General features: G+C 39.1%; 1 protein-coding gene across 2 annotated transcripts in view; it reads left to right on the plus strand.

Annotated features, from left to right (window-relative positions):
- Positions 1-3,690: 3,690 nt before the first annotated feature.
- Positions 3,691-17,986, plus strand: part of LOC146703556 (ankyrin-3-like) — a 129,148-nt gene continuing 114,852 nt past the window's right edge. Inside the window, exon 1 of one of the 2 annotated variants that reach the window (XM_085466817.1) lies at positions 3,691-4,521. In XM_085466817.1, the coding sequence (XP_085322943.1) occupies positions 4,405-4,521 (117 nt within the window). In that variant the 5' untranslated portion in view covers positions 3,691-4,404. The remainder of the gene's footprint in view (positions 4,522-17,986) is intronic. The other variant, XM_085466818.1, reaches the window with a different exon arrangement.

Below are 17,986 nucleotides of genomic sequence, written 5' to 3' on the forward strand. Positions count from 1 at the left end.
TTTCCTTCTGATTTTAAGGTTGTTTAAATATGTATCGTGATAGTTGAGGGGACTGAAAAACAGTAAATGAATGGATTGACTGGGAGTCAGCATTGTTGATGCATTCCCAAATTGCATATGCGTTCAGTCCTATGCTATAACCTTTGACCTGTTGTATTGGAACAGCTTTAGTAAGCAGCCCTGCACGAGACAATTGCCAAACTGGCTGAGTCCAATTCCCTCTAGTTATTGCACAATTGTAATTTAATGTTTCACAGCTAGTATTTGTACAGTATAACCTTTTGTGACATTCATTATCTATCTATCAATCATTATCTTTTAAAATATTACCATTTAGTAGCAGTGCAAATAATAAAATACTCACTTGTAACATGTCTGTGAAATATTCAAATTCAGATTAAAGTGCAACTAGATTTACAGTAAACCGCTGATCAGTATTCACACAGTGTTATCGTCCCAGGCTAAGGAAAAGAAAAGTTGCCAGAATTTTGGTTGACTGGCCAGGTCATGTTCTGTGTGTGTGTGGATACATTGACGGGGGTTGGACAAATATAAGGATAAAAAATAGTGCATTGTTTATTTGCAGTTTATACATCAGAAACTGTACAAAGAATTGCATTTTTCAGCCATAGTTTTGAGAGATCTACAGACAGTGATAATAGCAAACACTGAAAGTATGGCAAAGTCTGGCTGTTGCTGATTGTGTCTTTGCTTGGCATTGAAGAGCTATTTTAGCTGCTTTTACTGGGAAAACTGTTTCCTTCATCAGTCAGTTGTTATTACTGGAAGATTAGCAAGCTTTCTTTACAGTAGCTATGCACATAGGCACCATTTGCAACTGAGTGATGGTGTCATGTTTGTCCATTCACTCACTGGCTTGTAGCCAGAGGCAATATCTGGGGCACAAGCTGTAGTGCAGCTTAGCTGTTGTGTCTGCATAGATATACCACACTAAACACCCAATTATGATATTAACACCTTTCCCATGGTGTTATCTTCAGTCACACTGCATACAGTTAATAAAATTATGTCTTGCTCATTATGTCTTGCCAATCAAAATCATAAAAAACATTATTGGGCCTAATTATAGCTTAGAAATATAGAAAGAAAAGGATATAAAACAGAAGATAGATGTTATATGAAAAAAGATGCTGGTTGTTCATATGAAACATTCTCTCCTCTCCCCTTTGTTATTGTCTGTTTGTAGGTAGGACCACCCTTTGAAAAGCAGCAAAAAATACAGCGTTCTCATATCCCAGGCAACCAATAGCCAGGCTCCTTTGCTCTCACATGTTCTTACCATAGACCATCCCCCCGCCCATGTTGTTAATATTCAAAGGCTGCAGTATCCAGAAATGAGCTCATAGCAGGACTCATCACACACATCCTGGAAACCCCAAATAAGAAATGAAAAGATTTAGAAATGCATTTATGACATGGTCTTTCTGACTTTACACACTGACTGTGAGGTATATACGGAAATATGAATGATCGTCATTTAAGGAGATGTGGTGGCTTGTTGCTCATTACTCTTATCACCTCAGGAAACAAACTGGATCTCTGCTTCTCATTAATTTTATGCTGGTTGGTAATGCTTCCTTGAAAGTAGTTGCCTCTAAGGTCTTGTTATTCCATATCTGATTATTTTAATTTAAAATGAATATGTATCTCAATAGTATCCCAGTAATTGATCTGTTGGTCCGAACATGTCTGCATATACGTTTTTCATTTAGTTCTACATTTGATGTCAAAATGTTTGCGATTTACCAGGCTGTCATTTTTAACATAATGGAATTACACAGTATGTTACAGTAAGTTTCTTTCATTAATTCAATATTCAATATTTTCTCAGTGTTCTGAGTATGATGCTGAAATGTTTTGTGTGAAATCTCAATGCATGCACCATTGCCGGTAATACAATGCCAGCAATATAATACAAGTTACCTTTGCGTAAGCAATGCTAACTAATCTGAATTTCCTCGCAGCATGTGACACATTTTAAAGACATCCCACATATTTTATTAATGAGCAGCCTCCATAAAAAGATCAACATATAAGCCATCCTGTTTTAGTGTATACCAGGATACCAACATTTCCTAGTTACCACTGAACAAAAAGTACAGCGGAAGCCAGTGGAAAACACGGCCAACAGGGGGCGACGTCGAAAAAAGTCAGACAGTGTAGAAATAAACGACTGACATCAGCTAAACTAAATGTTCCAAAACATAGTATGCTGTAAAGTCGAGACACACATCCCCACGAGAACTAAATGATCTAAAGGCAATCTGTGATGTGCATTATCCAATATTTATTGTTATGAATGTCTATATATCAGGAATATGGCGTTCTGCTTTAATAGGCACAAAATACTTCAAAAAGAAGAAAAATTTATTAAACAAGGCTAAATGTGAGTGTGAATGCATGCTGTGTTTGAATCACTCTGTTCCAGGATTTGTTTGTGTAGGGTTTCGATATCTTCATATCATCATGACAACAAAAATCCAGTTTCTCAGCTAGCACAGGTCCTCACCCAGATAGGACAAAATCAATTCACCAATTTGAGATTGAAGAGAGCTGGATATTCTGATCTAAAATCCATGGTACCAGAGCCAGCCCAAGCTTTGATGGGGTCTTAAGCACAATTTCATTTGGGGTCCCTGCCCACGTTTAATCCCATCACTATCCACTGACCTCAGCACTGCCAATATTATCTGTATATTGCCATGGACGCTCATTTGTGCATTATATATCGAGCACAGCCATTATCATGGCTTATGAGTGTAATGTAATTATTCCTAGAAAAATACCTTTATCCTGTGTTTTCTTTTCTTTTCAGACCAGAGCGATAAATCCTTTTTGAGACATATTTATCAAAATATTCCACTGTCTTGTGTATGATTACTGTATTACTATATAAATATACATTTATCAAATGTCTGGTGTGACATTTCAGGTGCTCTTGGGGGCTCCCGCCAGCTGCTTAGTCGGCTTATGCCTCAGGCTGGCTCTACATGACACAATAAGATTTAGCTCAACTTTCAAAAAAAAAGCTTCACTTCACTACTTCAGTTGCAGGTTAGCACTGTATTCTCGCATTAAAAAGCAATGGCAACATAAGTCACAAAATATACTTAGCTGTTATTATAACCTACCAAAGAATACTAAGTGTGTGGGTTTATATGTACAGTGCACCTTTATGCTGAATGGTTTGTCAAAAGCTAAGTTAAACATTATTATTGTAGCTTTGTATTAGATTGATCTCTGCGTAATACTTTATGATTCAGACAGTTAAACTCTGATTAAACAAAACGTGGTAATGTATTCAACTGCCCTTGTTTTCATATGTAAAGGAAATAAAATGAGGATCAAGATGGCAAAGATGCTGAAGTTTCGTAACCAGAGCGTCATGGCTGCAGACCTCTGCACGGTGTGATATGCTGGACTCCCATTGTGTGTTTGTACTGTATGTACCCTGCATGGAGTCTCATCTTCCTTTCTCTCTTTATCGCTCAGCCATAGCCAGCTGGTACTAAGCAGAGGTATTCATCCATCCCTACTCCCTCCTTTTTTGTGCTGTCCCAGCTGCTCTCTCTACCTCTCTCTCTCTCTGCCCCCTCCTTTTGCACCCCTCCCTCCTCTTCCTCCCCCTCCTTCTCCTTCTCCTATCTAAACCTCCTTTCCTCTGTCATTTCCCTGCTGTTCATGTGTCCCGGCGAGGCGTTGCGGACCGTGTGTGTGTGCACATAGAGGATGGCTCAGTGCTCAGGTGCAGGCAGCAGACTTTGGGAACCAGTCAAGCAGGCAACAGGACCAGACTTTACACCCAGACAGAGCTTTTTGCTGGGCTGAGGGCTGGAGATTGAGCCCCCTTTTTGGACCTCCATCCCTGAAGCTCTCTTAATCTACCTGTAACTAAGCTTTCATTTATACACTATTCATTAACAAGAGGACCATTTCAACTGTGTGTGGATCCTAAATGTTTAAAGGAAATTCTTCTTCTTTTTGTATTTGTTATAATTTGGCACTCATTTACACTGTGAGCTCTGAGTGGAAGCAGCTGTCTTGTCAGCCGTGGATTTTGCAGAGGTGAAAGAGAGGAGTATGTCCTGTCTGTGCCATGCCCCAAACTGGACCTCAGTGGATAGCTGCTGAGGGAAATAAGGCACAAAAGAGAGAGCCAAATCTTTAAAACGAGGACAGGAAAGTCCTCAGACAATCTCCCTCTCACACACCTGTGAGGGCTCACTCTCTGACAAAAGAACAGCCGAGAAGAGGAGGAACAAAAAGATAATTAGGAGCCAAGAAGATAAGGCTAAAGGGGAGACTTTGGGTCCAGACTCCCTTCCTTCATTCATCCCTCCTTTTTCAGTTCCCACCTGTGTGGATTAATTGGGCTGGAGAACCATGGCGCATGCCGCTTCGCAGCTGAAGAAAAAGGCGGACGAGAACCTCGCTGCAGAGGAAGAGAAGGAGAAGGAGAGGAAGAAGTCAAGGAAACGGTCTCGCGAACCAAAGAAAAAGGTAGAGAAAGACAAGGAGGGAAGGATGAGTTTAGAGGGATAAAATTGGTCTTAGTAAGAGGGAAAGTAAAGGAGGAATGAGAGCTGACACACAGGAGGAAAGAGAAATGTTTGAGATGTGGTGGTCTAGTGAAGGCTAGGTGCTTCTCTTTTGTCACGATGCAGCCTCCCATCACACACATGCACACACATAATCATGCATGCACGTACGAGACACTCAGCGGGATAAGAGGGGTGGTCCCAGAGGGAATACTGTGGGGGGTGAGTGGGGGAAAAAAGACAAAGATGGATGTGCAGGGAGCATGGGCAGAGAAGAAAGGAGAAGATAACAGGAATCAGCTACAGAGAACAGACTGGGATTTCAGGCAGCTGTGTCAGCTGCTGTTATGTTTTAAGTGACTTAAATTCACTGGTTTGGTGGCTTTGTTGTAAAGAAAACAATATTTTGAAAATACATAAAAAAGGTACCACTCATAGGGACACACATACTTTAAATCTTCCTCTCTTTAAGGAACTTTTTCAGAAGAAAACATAATGTCCCGTTTTATGCCATCACACCACACATTCAACCTCCTGTTCGACTGTGACGTGAGAGGTGTGGGACTTTGGGGGAGAAACGTGTACCCCAGCCAAAAGCGTCAGCAGTCACACCCTGCGGTTAGGTGTGGGCTGTCTGTCTGTGTGCGCCTGTACATAAGTCATTGTGCAAGGATGAAGTTAAGACGAAATCACTGACACACAAAAGCACCTAGAAGATGATCAATAGGTCTGACTTGAAATCAATAAATATTCCTCACTGCATTGACAGCTTCACTTTGTAAACTATCAGTCTTTTAGCTGAAGTTGGACATCAGCGTCAGGTCCAGTATTTGAATCCCCTTGACAACTTGCGCGTATGTGCTTATTTGTCCAAATGCATCTTTGTTTGTGCTTAAAATGCTTCCCGTTTGCTCTTGCGTGCACATGCTGACATTTGGGCTTTTGTGTTTGTACACATTGACCAGCCCGAGGCTATAATTAGTTCAGGGTTAGCCACCTGTCACAGAGAGTCAGTACCCCTGACCTCATTAACATCAAGGTCAAAATGGACATCACTTCCTTGGCCTACAGGAAGTCAGCTAGATGTGAGTTAGCTGTGCTCTCGTGGTGATTTTATTAATTTATTCATTGGCAATTAAGCTTTTATGAGAAGACATGGTGTAGGAATTAAAAAATAATAACTTAAATATAAGAAGTCCATTCCTACATCTGCCACTAAATCATTTTCATAACAGATGTTTGCCCATATGTGCTTAAAATTCTTTACATAATTCCAAAGAGTAGTCTCAGAGGAAAATCTTGCCTTAAAACAACCTAAGACATCGGATGCAGACTCTGCTGTTTTAGGGAATCTTTCAACTCGAAAAAATTGCGTAGACCAGACTAACTTTCATATGGCTATAGGAACCCTTCACTTCTCTTGTCCACTTTGAGCAAAATTGATCGGTTCATTGGAACAATTTTCTGTGCAGTGTCTTATGTTGGGTTTTGTGAGTTGAAAAAATAGGACGTAAAATCTGTCTTTCTTTCAGTTTAAGTGGAGAAAATCCTTGAAATTAAGCAACAGATCAGATTGTGAATGCCACCTTAAATCAACTGTATTCTTTTTCGTTTTTATATCCACTCATCCTAATGGAAATGATAGGATGAGTGAATGCTGCAACTAATGGCTATTTTAATTATTTATATATTTTGCAGCTGGAGAAAATGGATTCACAAACTCCAGGAACAAACAATATAAATCAAATGTGTGTTTTATACAGTAACTTAACTAAAAAATTAAATGTCAGTACGCTTTGCAAAAATGTCAAAGTTGTCAAGTAATCAGTTAAGCAAATAATACTTTCAACTCAAAAGTGAAACATTCAAACAGTCTGAAATGACACTAGTGCCGTTTGGTCAGTTTTAATTATAGTTGGGCATGGGTGTCTCTCTGAAGTGTTGTACAATTTTCTTTCTTTCTTTCTGTGCAGTGTGTTGGCATCTGATAAGCCTTCAAACCCATTGATCTATTTCTTCAGCTGTTTTTCCTGGGTTATATATTTCTTGTGAAATTGTTCTTTTCTTGGAAACCTGACTAAACCTGTGAAACACTGATTTATTTATTTTTTTATCAACCCAGACCATGGTCTTTTTCTTAACCCAAGTAGTTTGGTACCTAAACACATTTCTTCTCACCACTTCTTATCTCCCCCAAGAGGACTTTACTTTTTGTGTCCATGAACACTTATGAATAGATAGGTTTTTCTATGTATACAGAAAGAGAAAAGTAGTGTCCCTGAAGAAATATCAACAACATGAATGCCACAAGAATGTTGTATAGATGTATTTTTTCAAAGAAGTTTAAAACCATGGGAATGTATTTATTTTATTTGCCAGGTTGGAGTCATTCTTTTGAGAAGCAGTAATGATCATTGGCTACGTAGAAGGGCAAATGCAGCAGTTAATGATGTGCCATAAAAACACTGCATGATAATGGGGATTCATCAGGAAGCTGAAAGAGCTGAATTTGAGTCGGTTTGGTCACAGGTTTATGGTTTTACTATAAGGCAACAAGTAATGTTGATGTAGTATAATGTGTGTATTCTGACGTCAGCAGTTTCCCGGTGTTTGTGGCATAACCTTGTCATGGGGATATCAGCTATCACTGGCTCACTCAAGGTAAATCTATAACCCCGTCTGCCCAGGGCTAATTCTTGGCACCAGGGAGCAAAAAATATCTTCTCCCTCCTCGTCTCACATCGCCACAGTTATCTTTAACTCTCCTCACTTTACTTGATCTCTCTCTTTTCTCGTCATCTCTCTCATACTGTATGCCTGAAATGGCTCTTCAATGTTGATTAAATAACACACTTCCATTTTCGATCATAAAAGAACAGCTAATTATAAAGAGTATCAGTATCATTGTTGGCTGTATGTTAAATGGGTCACTGGAGTCACAGCATAATCTACCACTAAGGATATTTAGCTGCTTCCCATTTGCAGTATAATAGATGGATGTAATAATGGTGATGTCTTGATGTTTTAGATGTAGATGTGACACGTAAGGGTTGAGCTGGAGCTTGTGAGAAAATTCATGGGCTTAGTCAGAAGGAACAGAATGAACAGGGAAGTAATTTTTTAGGTCAGGGTCAAGGCTTCCTTAGACTTCTGTAGAGCAAAAAATCTTTTTGCAACACCCTTTAGCCTACTTACTTTAATCCTGCACAAAATGCAGTTGGCTTTTGTGTTGGCTTCACTTTTCAATCATGGAAACCACGTCCATCTTTTATATCATCTGTTTTGCCACCAAACACTTGAATTATTTTCATGGCTCTACATAAACTTTCCAGCACTTAAACCAATTTGCTTATTGCCCTTTGCTTTCCACCCTTGACTGATCACAGTGGTTGCCTAGGTAACCCTGTAGCGTACAGTATTTACCAGCCATTTAATAGCAATTAATTGTATCCTTCACTTCATTGATCATTTAAGTTGCTCACATTGAAGTTAACAAAAGTTTAACCTGAGACCTGGTCACTTTACACCACCAGTGCTCCCAAGTGGCTGAATGTCATTGACTTTCATTAGTCTCTTCTTACCATGTTGCTACTAGTCACTTCCTGTGGACAAGCCTTAAGGGTTGCTCTTCAAAATATATATATATATATATATATATATATATATATATATATATATATATATATGTAAAAATACTTTAAAACTCTTGAGTAATTTTCATTTTATACAGCTGGTAATTTAGAAAAGTACTTTACTGGGCAAGTACTGCCTGTCTTGCTTGATCGGCTGGAACACCACTGATCCCAACCTACAATACGTTTGTTTTGTTTGTTTGTTTTTTCAGTATGAAAATTAAAAATATAAGTGTTTGTTAGTAATGTTAGAATTAAACTTTCTGATAGTACTTTTTTTAACCTCATTATGCAGTGAATCATATTTTAAAAATATGATTCACTTCTTGACCAAGATATTACACGAGAAGATTAATACCACTATTAAATTATTTAGTTTAGTTATGACACAAATAGAGATGTCAGTTTGGCATTTTAAATCAAGCTATGTGCTTTGTAAGCTCACTCATGACTTATTTGTATTGCTTGCAGTTTTCCTTTTGCCACATTTTTTTAAATAGTAGTCAAGATTGCACGAAATCTTTTTAACTCTTACTTTGTTTTTTAAGTTGCTTCAGTAATGCATACAGAGCTTATAGATCTTCACTGTCCAACACTGTTGATGGTATGGATGTTACCAGAAACTGGAAAATAGAAGTCATGCATTAAGAGTTCCACTGAGATCAGTGCACTGAAGAGCCACCATTAATGCTATTAGATGCAAGCTCCAGACAAACATGAAGCCACTCAGTGCTTTCAAGCCGGATTACATGAACAAGTTGCATCTCTTGTAGCAATAAAGTCAGCATGCTTTTCAGATTGGTCAGCTGGCTGGTAAACTGACTGGCTGAGTGGCACACTATGGTTAGCCTGATTGATTTATACATTAAGAGGCTGTTGGATCGTGTGTGACTGATTAATGCTCTGCTGTGTATTTGCTTTGTCAATAGTCTGACTGACTGACTGACTGACTGACTTAGCACAGCTAAAACTACACGTCACTGTCTTTAGCTCATGGTGGTGGAGTTTTCCTATGTTGGAAGCATAATGGACTAATAATACAATTTTTTTTTTTTGTTGAGAAAGTAATTTTTGTGATGCCTTCCAGAGTAGCAAAAGACTAAAACCACTGTGTGGAATAAGATGGGCTTCAAGCCAGATTGAAAACACTACACTTAGTGAGAATTGTTGGCATTACTTATTCATCTCCTGGTTATTTCCTTTATTATTTTGGACACTGTGCTTTTAGTGATTGTGTTACTCCAGTTTGTGGCGGCTTTACTTGACCCCTGCCTTGTCCTCAGACTTGAAAGTCAAACAGAGAGTCGGCAGGATACATTTAAATTCTTACCATGTATTACGTGTTTTAAGTCTCGCATGAGTTTGAAGTGTATTTAATTATGACTCATAATCAAATTTAGGAAGTAAACATGATTAAAAGGGCAGGGGGAAAGTGTGATGTCTAAATAATCTATAGATCTATAGATAATACTAGATAAACAGATCAAATAAGAACGATTCAGTTTAAAAAATGGACGGTATAGACTTTTCAGTTAGCAACTTTATCAAGTCAATGGTTTTAATTGTTTAGTCATTTGGTTTTACTACTGGAAGTGTCTGGAGAAATATCCAATTTTGCGTCAGCATCAGTGTTAATTATTTAGTATTTTAGCATGCTAGTTTCATATGAAGATGCCAAACATAGTAAGCTTTATACCTACAAAATATCAGCATTTTTAAGTTGTCATAACATGATGTTCAACACCTTCTTACTCCTCGATCATTGTACACTTAGTGAGGAATTCCTTCTTTTCATAATTTAATCAAGAGAAACTCCATAGCTTCACTTTCCAGCATGCTGGACGCCGGGATAGATTTTATTGTCAACCAACTGCAAGGGCCTGGGAAGGATCACGGTTATCGGTCAAGTGTTTCGTGCCCACAAATTAGAATTTCGTGCGCACGTTATACCTATTTCGTGCCCTCGAAATAGTATTTTGTGGGCACAAATAAGTATTTCGTGGACACGTTATACCCATTTCGTGCCCATGAAGTAGTATTTTGTGGCCACAATTTATTTATTTTTTGGACCATGTCATCAGAGGGGCTCCGTAGAAAACAGAAGTCACAAGACCTAAAACTGTTTGATTGGGTTTAGAAAAACACCATATTTTGAGTAAAAATAGAACAGAAATGAAGTTCTCCTATCTGCAACACCTTTCTCTACTTCTTTAATACGGCCTTTGTGTACCATGTGTATCTTGTGACTGAGGATACCGTAGCACTTTTCTCATGGCACAGTTTTTGTATATTGAGGGATTTTTATGGAGCTCTTTGGATCCTTCAACACTTTTAGAAATAGCTAAGGAAGCAGCATCACACTGGCATTGTGATCTCTTTGGGTCCTGACCCAGCATCAGTATGTGATGAGTAGCGTGTCTGGCATGCTGATACAGAGGGAGTATGGACCAAACTGCTAGCATGGCTATACACTGATATGAAACAAATGTAAAAGCAAATAAAGATATACTGGACTATCTGAGAGGATGAACCTGTATTAAACTGAATATATGGATTGAAGAGAATGAAATCCAACAAAGGTCTCATACAGGGAGCACTGAGCTCTCTATTATTTCAAAGTGAGACAAGAATTAGCAAGGGGGATGGGGGGGGGGGGGTGAGGCTGGAAAGACGCTGCCTCTTCTGAGGTTTATTTTTGGGAAGGACTCGATTCTGGCGTCTTTTTTTTTTATCTGCTGCCGCTTCTCTCCTCAACTCTGCTCTCCCCCTACCCATCCGGCTTTATCTTTCTCTCTCTCCCTCTTTTTTTAACCACTCTCCATCAATGCCCTGCCTCCCTCCCTGCATGTCTGTCAACTGGCAGAAGGCTGTATTGTTCTGCCACACTTCTGCTTCTGGGACTGGGGGTTGGAAGCAGGACACACAAACACACACACAGACACACACACACACACACATGCAGAGATCCCCTGTGACCATGCATTGTACCACATTAATCCCCCGACACTTATTTAAGCCAAGATTCATGTCAGAAGCCTGCTCTTCTTTCCTGCTCTTCAACCAGCGTGTTTATATCTCTTTGTCCTCCACTCCATTATACCCGCTGCCCATTAAAATATTCAGTCCTTGCATTTCTCTTTGTTGTCTGTCTTTTCTGAGCACACATGCTTGTATTTTTTATTGTTTGCATGTTGGAAGGTTTGCATGAAAGAGGACAGAATTTTTTGCTTACATTAGTTCCAAGTAAACTTTGTATTTTGGGCTGTTTTTATGACTATTAAGGATACCGGGATTAGCAGTGGGGGAAGGGGACATGCATTTTCACACTTTCACCATGCGAAACCAATTTAATCTTCTCCCCAATTGATCAATCAATCAATGTGATGGCCAATCTGCCACATTGTCCCTAAGGCATATGGTGATGCGCCAGTGAAACAGAAACACAAGATGAAACAAATATTATAAATGTATCATATTTAGAGCTGCAATATTTAGCTGATTTTATTGGTGAGTGGTCTAAAAACTATCTGCAAACATTTGTTACTGATTAATGGTTTAGATATATATTTTGAGTGGATGCCCCCAAAAATGTCTGTTTTCATCGCTGAATGTTTTTCCTATATCTATTTAATATTGTTAACAGAATACCTTCAGACAAAAACTAAACACAATATTGACATTAGTGGCAAAAGGGGCATGCATTGCAACTATGGGATGTCAGTGAATTAAGTTCAAATAAATGTAAATTCAAATATTAAATAATATTTTAATATTACAGAAGTCCAAAAATATTTTAATATCAGCAAAGCTAAAGCAAAATGTCAAATTCAGATTCACATACGAAATGCACTAATGAATACGTAAAGAATAGCAAATATTAGATGATATTAAAGTTGCTCAGTATAACAGTTTAAGTTTTAGTAGAGAGTAAAAAAAACTGTGTTTGTGTATGAGGAGAGTGGTGACAATTCAGGGTTATACAAACTGCTAATAATGCACCAGTTAATCACGGTGACCTACCAGTGTTGATTTTCTTTCTAAGAACTATAACTGATACCATATGCAAAGAAAAAATCAACTTTTCTTTTTCTATTATTATATTTAATAAAGGAGTAAAGTACAGTTGTTAGCTTCTTCAAGCTGGGCATGTTCAGCTGGATGACGGTGGTTTAAGTGTCTTATTTAGGTTTGTTGTTACGTATGAGTTTTTGGGGGGTGGTTCCCTTATTGTTTTGTGTCTTCCTCATTTACAGTGAGAGTGTGAGTATCTATTTCCCCGCATCGCTGTGTGCGTGTTGTGGATGCATGAAACAGACTGGTTTATAATCGGTAATGTCTGAGACTGATCGGTTGGTCACTGGTTTGGGCTGAGCAGCCTGACAATTCATCGTTTGTCGTTCCAGTCCCTGGCCTATCAAGTAGTGCATCTCTAGTGTTAACACAAGAGAACAGATGCTCCTTTTCTATACAGATGTGCTGCAGTGTAAAGAATTAATGCATGTGATATGAAAGAGTTCCTGTATCTGTCCAATCAGTTTGTTACCAACTTTTCTTTGCTGTCTCTCAAGTAAGTGGTGCAGAGGGTAGTGAGAACTATCCATAATGCATAACAGTTTGTTCAGTGAACAGTTTGCAGCCTTCCTAATTAATTTATTCAGTTTGTTGGTGTCACCAGCTCCAATGCAGCCCTCCCCTCCAGAAGACCACAACATAGCACGCTGCGCTCCCCACAACAGGAGATCTCTACTTCCTTAAGAAACACAGCCTGCCAATCTACTTCTTATACATACCCACTGTGTTCATCTCCCAGTTGAGCCTGTTGTTGAAGGTGCACACCCAAGTACTTGTTCTCGTCCACCACATCAACACGCTATCCTAGGATAGGCAGCCCTGATATGAGCTAAAATTACTCTGACATGGGCAAGTAATTAAATCTCATCTTTGAGGCAAGTTACTGTCAGCTACAAAGCAATGCACTTCAAGTAAAAGTGATATTTTTATACACTGTGTCACCAGCTTTTCATGTTTGTTGTTGGGGAAGGGCAGGTAGGTTGCTGAAAACAGCAGCCTGCTCTGGCTAACAAAGCTGATACATACCGTATGATGAATACATAGTATTGCTGCAGTCCATTTAGCCAAAATAATGATGATTAGTGCAGCTTTGGCGGTTGCTAATTTTACAAAATAATTCCTACTGTGAGGCGCTGATTGGGCTGCAGCGAGCTATCACTCTATTATCTTTCTTGACAGCCAGAGAAGGAAAACTAACAGTGACTCACTAAAAGATCTATTAAATGGTTTCATCTCAGAGCTGTCAACATGAAACCCACTCCACTCATTTCTCTTCATGCTGTCTGATTGTTGCAGGGGTTTTTATCACCACTTAGAGAAACTCAGTTATCAAGCTAAAACAAAAAGAACCCAAACTTTTTTTTTATGTCATCAGAAGAATGCAAAGTCATTTGTATGATAACATCAAGATTTAAAAAGCCACATGTGAGCATTTACAAGCTGCAGCAGCAGATGCCAGCAATGTAGAATCTGATGGGACGGAGCAGAGATAACAGAAAAGGAGTAACTTAACTGAGGAGAGAGCATTATGAATAATAGAAGGACTCCTCTACAGAGCTGAGCAGAAATACAGCTGGAGTAGAGATGTGAAAGGAAAGTAATAAGATAAAGGAACGTTAAAGGAGAAGAAAGTATGTGCGAACTGTAGAGATTGCAAACACCTGTGTATAGGAAGGAAAGTTGTATGAAAGGTTACATGTCACCATATTATGCCATTCTTGTGGCACCAGGATATTATGTTCACTTTAACATGGCTGTGAAGGGGGTTGCTGTGCCAGAGGATTGGTGCAGAGCCTCTCAAGCATTGTGATTGGTGGACCAGGAAGGCAAGAAAGGGTTGTTGGGGATGCGGGGGAGAGGTGATGCATAACACAAAAAGGCAAGAGGAAGAGAAAAATATATATGATGAAACAAATTGAAAAGATGGGGGAATTAGAAAAAGCTTACTGAGTGAGATTGAGTTAGATCAAGGAGAGCTACTGATGAAGTAGCAGGGAAAAGTAGGGAAGTGGAGAGTAGGCAGAGTGAGGGCGAAAGAATGACAGGGAAGATGAGGATGTTGTTAGTTAGGTCTTTTATCCTCCCTTCCTCCGCTTCCCTGCAGCCCTGTTCTCTCTTCTCTCCTCTGCAGTGGAAGATCGACACCAAGAACTGGGACAGTCCATTCATTTAGCACACACACACACACACACACACACACACACACACACACACACACACACACACACACACACACACACACACACACACACACACACACGCATACACGCATACATGCACGAACACGCAGTTGCGTTTCAACAGATTTAGCTCATCTTGTCTTCTCATTTAACCGAACCCTTCATTATTGTTGCTTTTCCATTTCTACACACAGATTAGTGCTTAGCACAGAGACAGCATAATGCAGTAAATTTAATTAATTTGACTAAAACATATTTATATCCATGTAACTTTTACAGGCAGGGTTGCTGTGCAATCGGAATCTTTGTAGAGGTGTTTTGCAATTCCTGTTGTTCATATTAAGAATGTTGGAGAAACTTTTTTCTCTATGTACAACAGAAGCTGCTTTTCTTTCTCCACTTTTTGTCTCTATAGTTTTGAGATATTTTGATCTTTGAATGCTAAGCTTCTGGGGCAGGTATTGGTTAACAGGTCTATTATAGAGAACGGTGACTACATTGTATAGTCCGTAAAACCAAAAGAATGAGCTGAAAAATCATTAAAAATGCACACAGAGCTGAGGAGGAAGGGAAAGTCTGGTGGAAAGGAGAAGCAAGTGATTTATTTGAAGGTTTGGATTGAGATATCTATGTTATCTATAGTGGTTTGGGGTTGTCAGTGGGGTTTTCCACTCATTCTGCTTGTCAACATGTGCTGGACACAATGTGGCTTGACCCTTGACTGTTTGGTCAGGGACTCAAGTGTGTTAAGAGCAGTTAATGTACTGCAGTCCCAAGCTGCTAGATCTGCACACAAGTGCAGAAGAGTTTATAGATAGTTAAGTTCACTTTATTCTAAATATTCCCAACGGTTCACATTTAAGCTCTAATCATATTACTGTATATAAAAGATGGACATAGTCAGATTTACATCAGCCATGGGTTTGTTAAGTCCTTTCAACTTTTATTTCATGACTGTCTCTGTTTGTTTGTTTTTATTTGGGGTTTTTTTGGTGCTACAAACTGCTAACTAGCTTGGTTATCAATACATGCATATCCTTCATTGCAGAGACACAGTTTGTACTTAGAAGCTACTTGATCAAATGCAAATAATAGAATATCAACAACACTAAAAACTTGACCAAGAGATTCAAAATCTATCTGTCAATCAAAGCTGCCACGCCCAGAGTAATATTGTTAGTACTAGTTTATTTTCACTTGAAACGTGGGCATTTTAACATGGCAGTCTATGGGGATGTGAGGCCTCAAGTGGCCACTGTAGGTACTGCAGTTTTGGCACGTGTTGGCATGTGCCAAGCACCAACCTCAGAGACCAGTTTCAGCTTGGTTTCAGTGGTAAAAAAAAAAAAAGATACTGTTTATTATATTTACCACACTCTTCCCAGAAAGGTGTCATCCCCGTGCAGCCCTGCAATTCCTGGACAGAATAAATGCTGAAGAGCTGGTAATCAATATGTTTTTTTTTTTTTTAGAAATACAGTTATGTTGTAAAAGAATTACAGAGGGTGTTATATGGTGGAAATCAGTGGCAAAGATATCAAAAAGTAGATTTGTTATTAGGGAGTTTCTAGATTATCTGAAATGGGTACGAAATCACAGGATACTTTCATGTTTCAAGGCTGTGTGTGCTCTCTGTGGGTGAGGTGCCGATGCGTGGCATGGGTCCAGCAGAGAGTCACGACACAGACAGGATGTGGGTCTGTGCGCGTTTGTGGTTGAGAGGGAAAAAAAACTACGCCTGTCTCCTGCCCTCCGCTGTATTCTCCGGGCAAGGCGGACATTTTGAAGGTGAGCGGCAGGAGACCTGTGTGGATCAGACTGGACAGAAACAGTGAGACTGACAGAGGCTTGTACACTTACAGACAGTTCACTGAACGCATTGTTTACCTTCGTGTGTGTGTGGCAGAACAAAGGGGAGGCTTGTCTTGTCTCAGTTAGACAGTATCTGGTAGCGAGAAGTGTGGAGAGGCCGCTGGCACTGGAAACACATGGAACACATTTAAACTTTGATTTAATTCATGCAAAATATTGACCTTGCAATTAACATGACCTGGTATCATTCAGATATCTTGACACAGCAGATGAAATTTATCTTCTGTTTTTAGATAAATGGATTTACAGCTTCTGTCAACCAAGTGCAAAATATTTTCTTTTCTTCCATTTAAGAGTATTCAGCATGTCTTGTTTACATGTGTTTTGTCTTTTGTTAATATAATAATTCGACATGCCTAAACCTGCAAAAAACCTGGAATTGTCTAACATTATTTTAGCACAGAAGGAATCACAGCTAAAAGATCAGCTTGATACCAGAATGTCGGTAAAAAGGATACCAGTCATAGGCCGTGACCTGTTCTGACCAGCCTCCTTCTTCACATGGTTACATGGCCTTTTAAAATTTGCCCAAAATGCACTTTCCCCTTGCAAATGATCAGAAAATACTTATTTTCATTCCTCTACATAATAGACACGAGACAATTAAGCTTTAAAAAGTGCCAAAATTTAAATCACCTCTATATACTGTACTTCAAGGTTTTCTAGCTTGGAAAAAAATTCATAGTATGAAGGTAACTTTGCATTAAATAGACCGAAATTATAGTCTAAAAAAACTCTTCTAATTCTGAGTCGGTCATTCTTTGCATCGAATGACCCACCTTTGAATGCGTTGACTGCAAAAACAGAAAAATATTGCACAGTTGTACAGTAGATGCAGTAGATACAGTAGAATATATATAGATGCAGTTGGATTGATGCAAACAATATCAGCAGTAAGTTCACATTCACAACAACATCAAATATTAAAACGAGCTGAGTGAAGTTTGTACAGATGAAACTGTTGAACTGATCAAACTGCAGGCAGCTGAGCAAAACTGATGTGCTAGAAATCCAGATGATCAACCAAAAGCCAGACCTTTAATGGTTCAGGAAATCAAAGTGTAACCAGTTTGGCCTTCATTGGTGAAATACTTCACTTTTAGTCTTTAAGTGCTGTGAGGCGCTGTTGTTGTGCCATATAAATAAAATTGGATTGAATTTTACTCGGGGAAACTTTTGACCGATGAATTATTTGATGGAGCGTTAACTGGTATAACAGCATCTCATCTCTCAGCATGAAGTCATACATCAGAAAATCCCGTGGGTGTTTCATAACAGCAGTGAGCTTTTCATAATCCTTTTTCACTAGGCTAATTTTTCATAGTGTTATTGTCTGCTTTTTGTCAGTGAGCGTTCAGTGAGACAATAGCAGAAGACAAGATGTTTAGTCCCCGGAGGCTGAGGTGAGAAGTCTCTGCTTCTTATTATTTTCATGAAATTTTGAATGCAGCTTTACTGCCTAATCTGCAGCAACTGCAGTGGCAGAGGAGGTGATGTGAGGTTGACGCCCACATCCATCGACTGAGGAGTGAATTATTTTCCTGTGATTCATCTTCAGGGCCATATGAAGATGCAGAAAAATGCAGCAGTATTACACAATATGCACATAGACAGAAGGTGAATAGTGGCAATCTGTCTTGCTCTGTGGTATGACACTCCTCCTCGTCAAACT

This window comes from Copadichromis virginalis, linkage group LG8 (genome assembly GCF_057382275.1).
Source record: "Copadichromis virginalis isolate Kocher_CV1m ecotype Utaka linkage group LG8, C_Virginalis_male_GT1.1, whole genome shotgun sequence".
NCBI classification, from domain to species: domain Eukaryota; kingdom Metazoa; phylum Chordata; class Actinopteri; order Cichliformes; family Cichlidae; genus Copadichromis; species Copadichromis virginalis.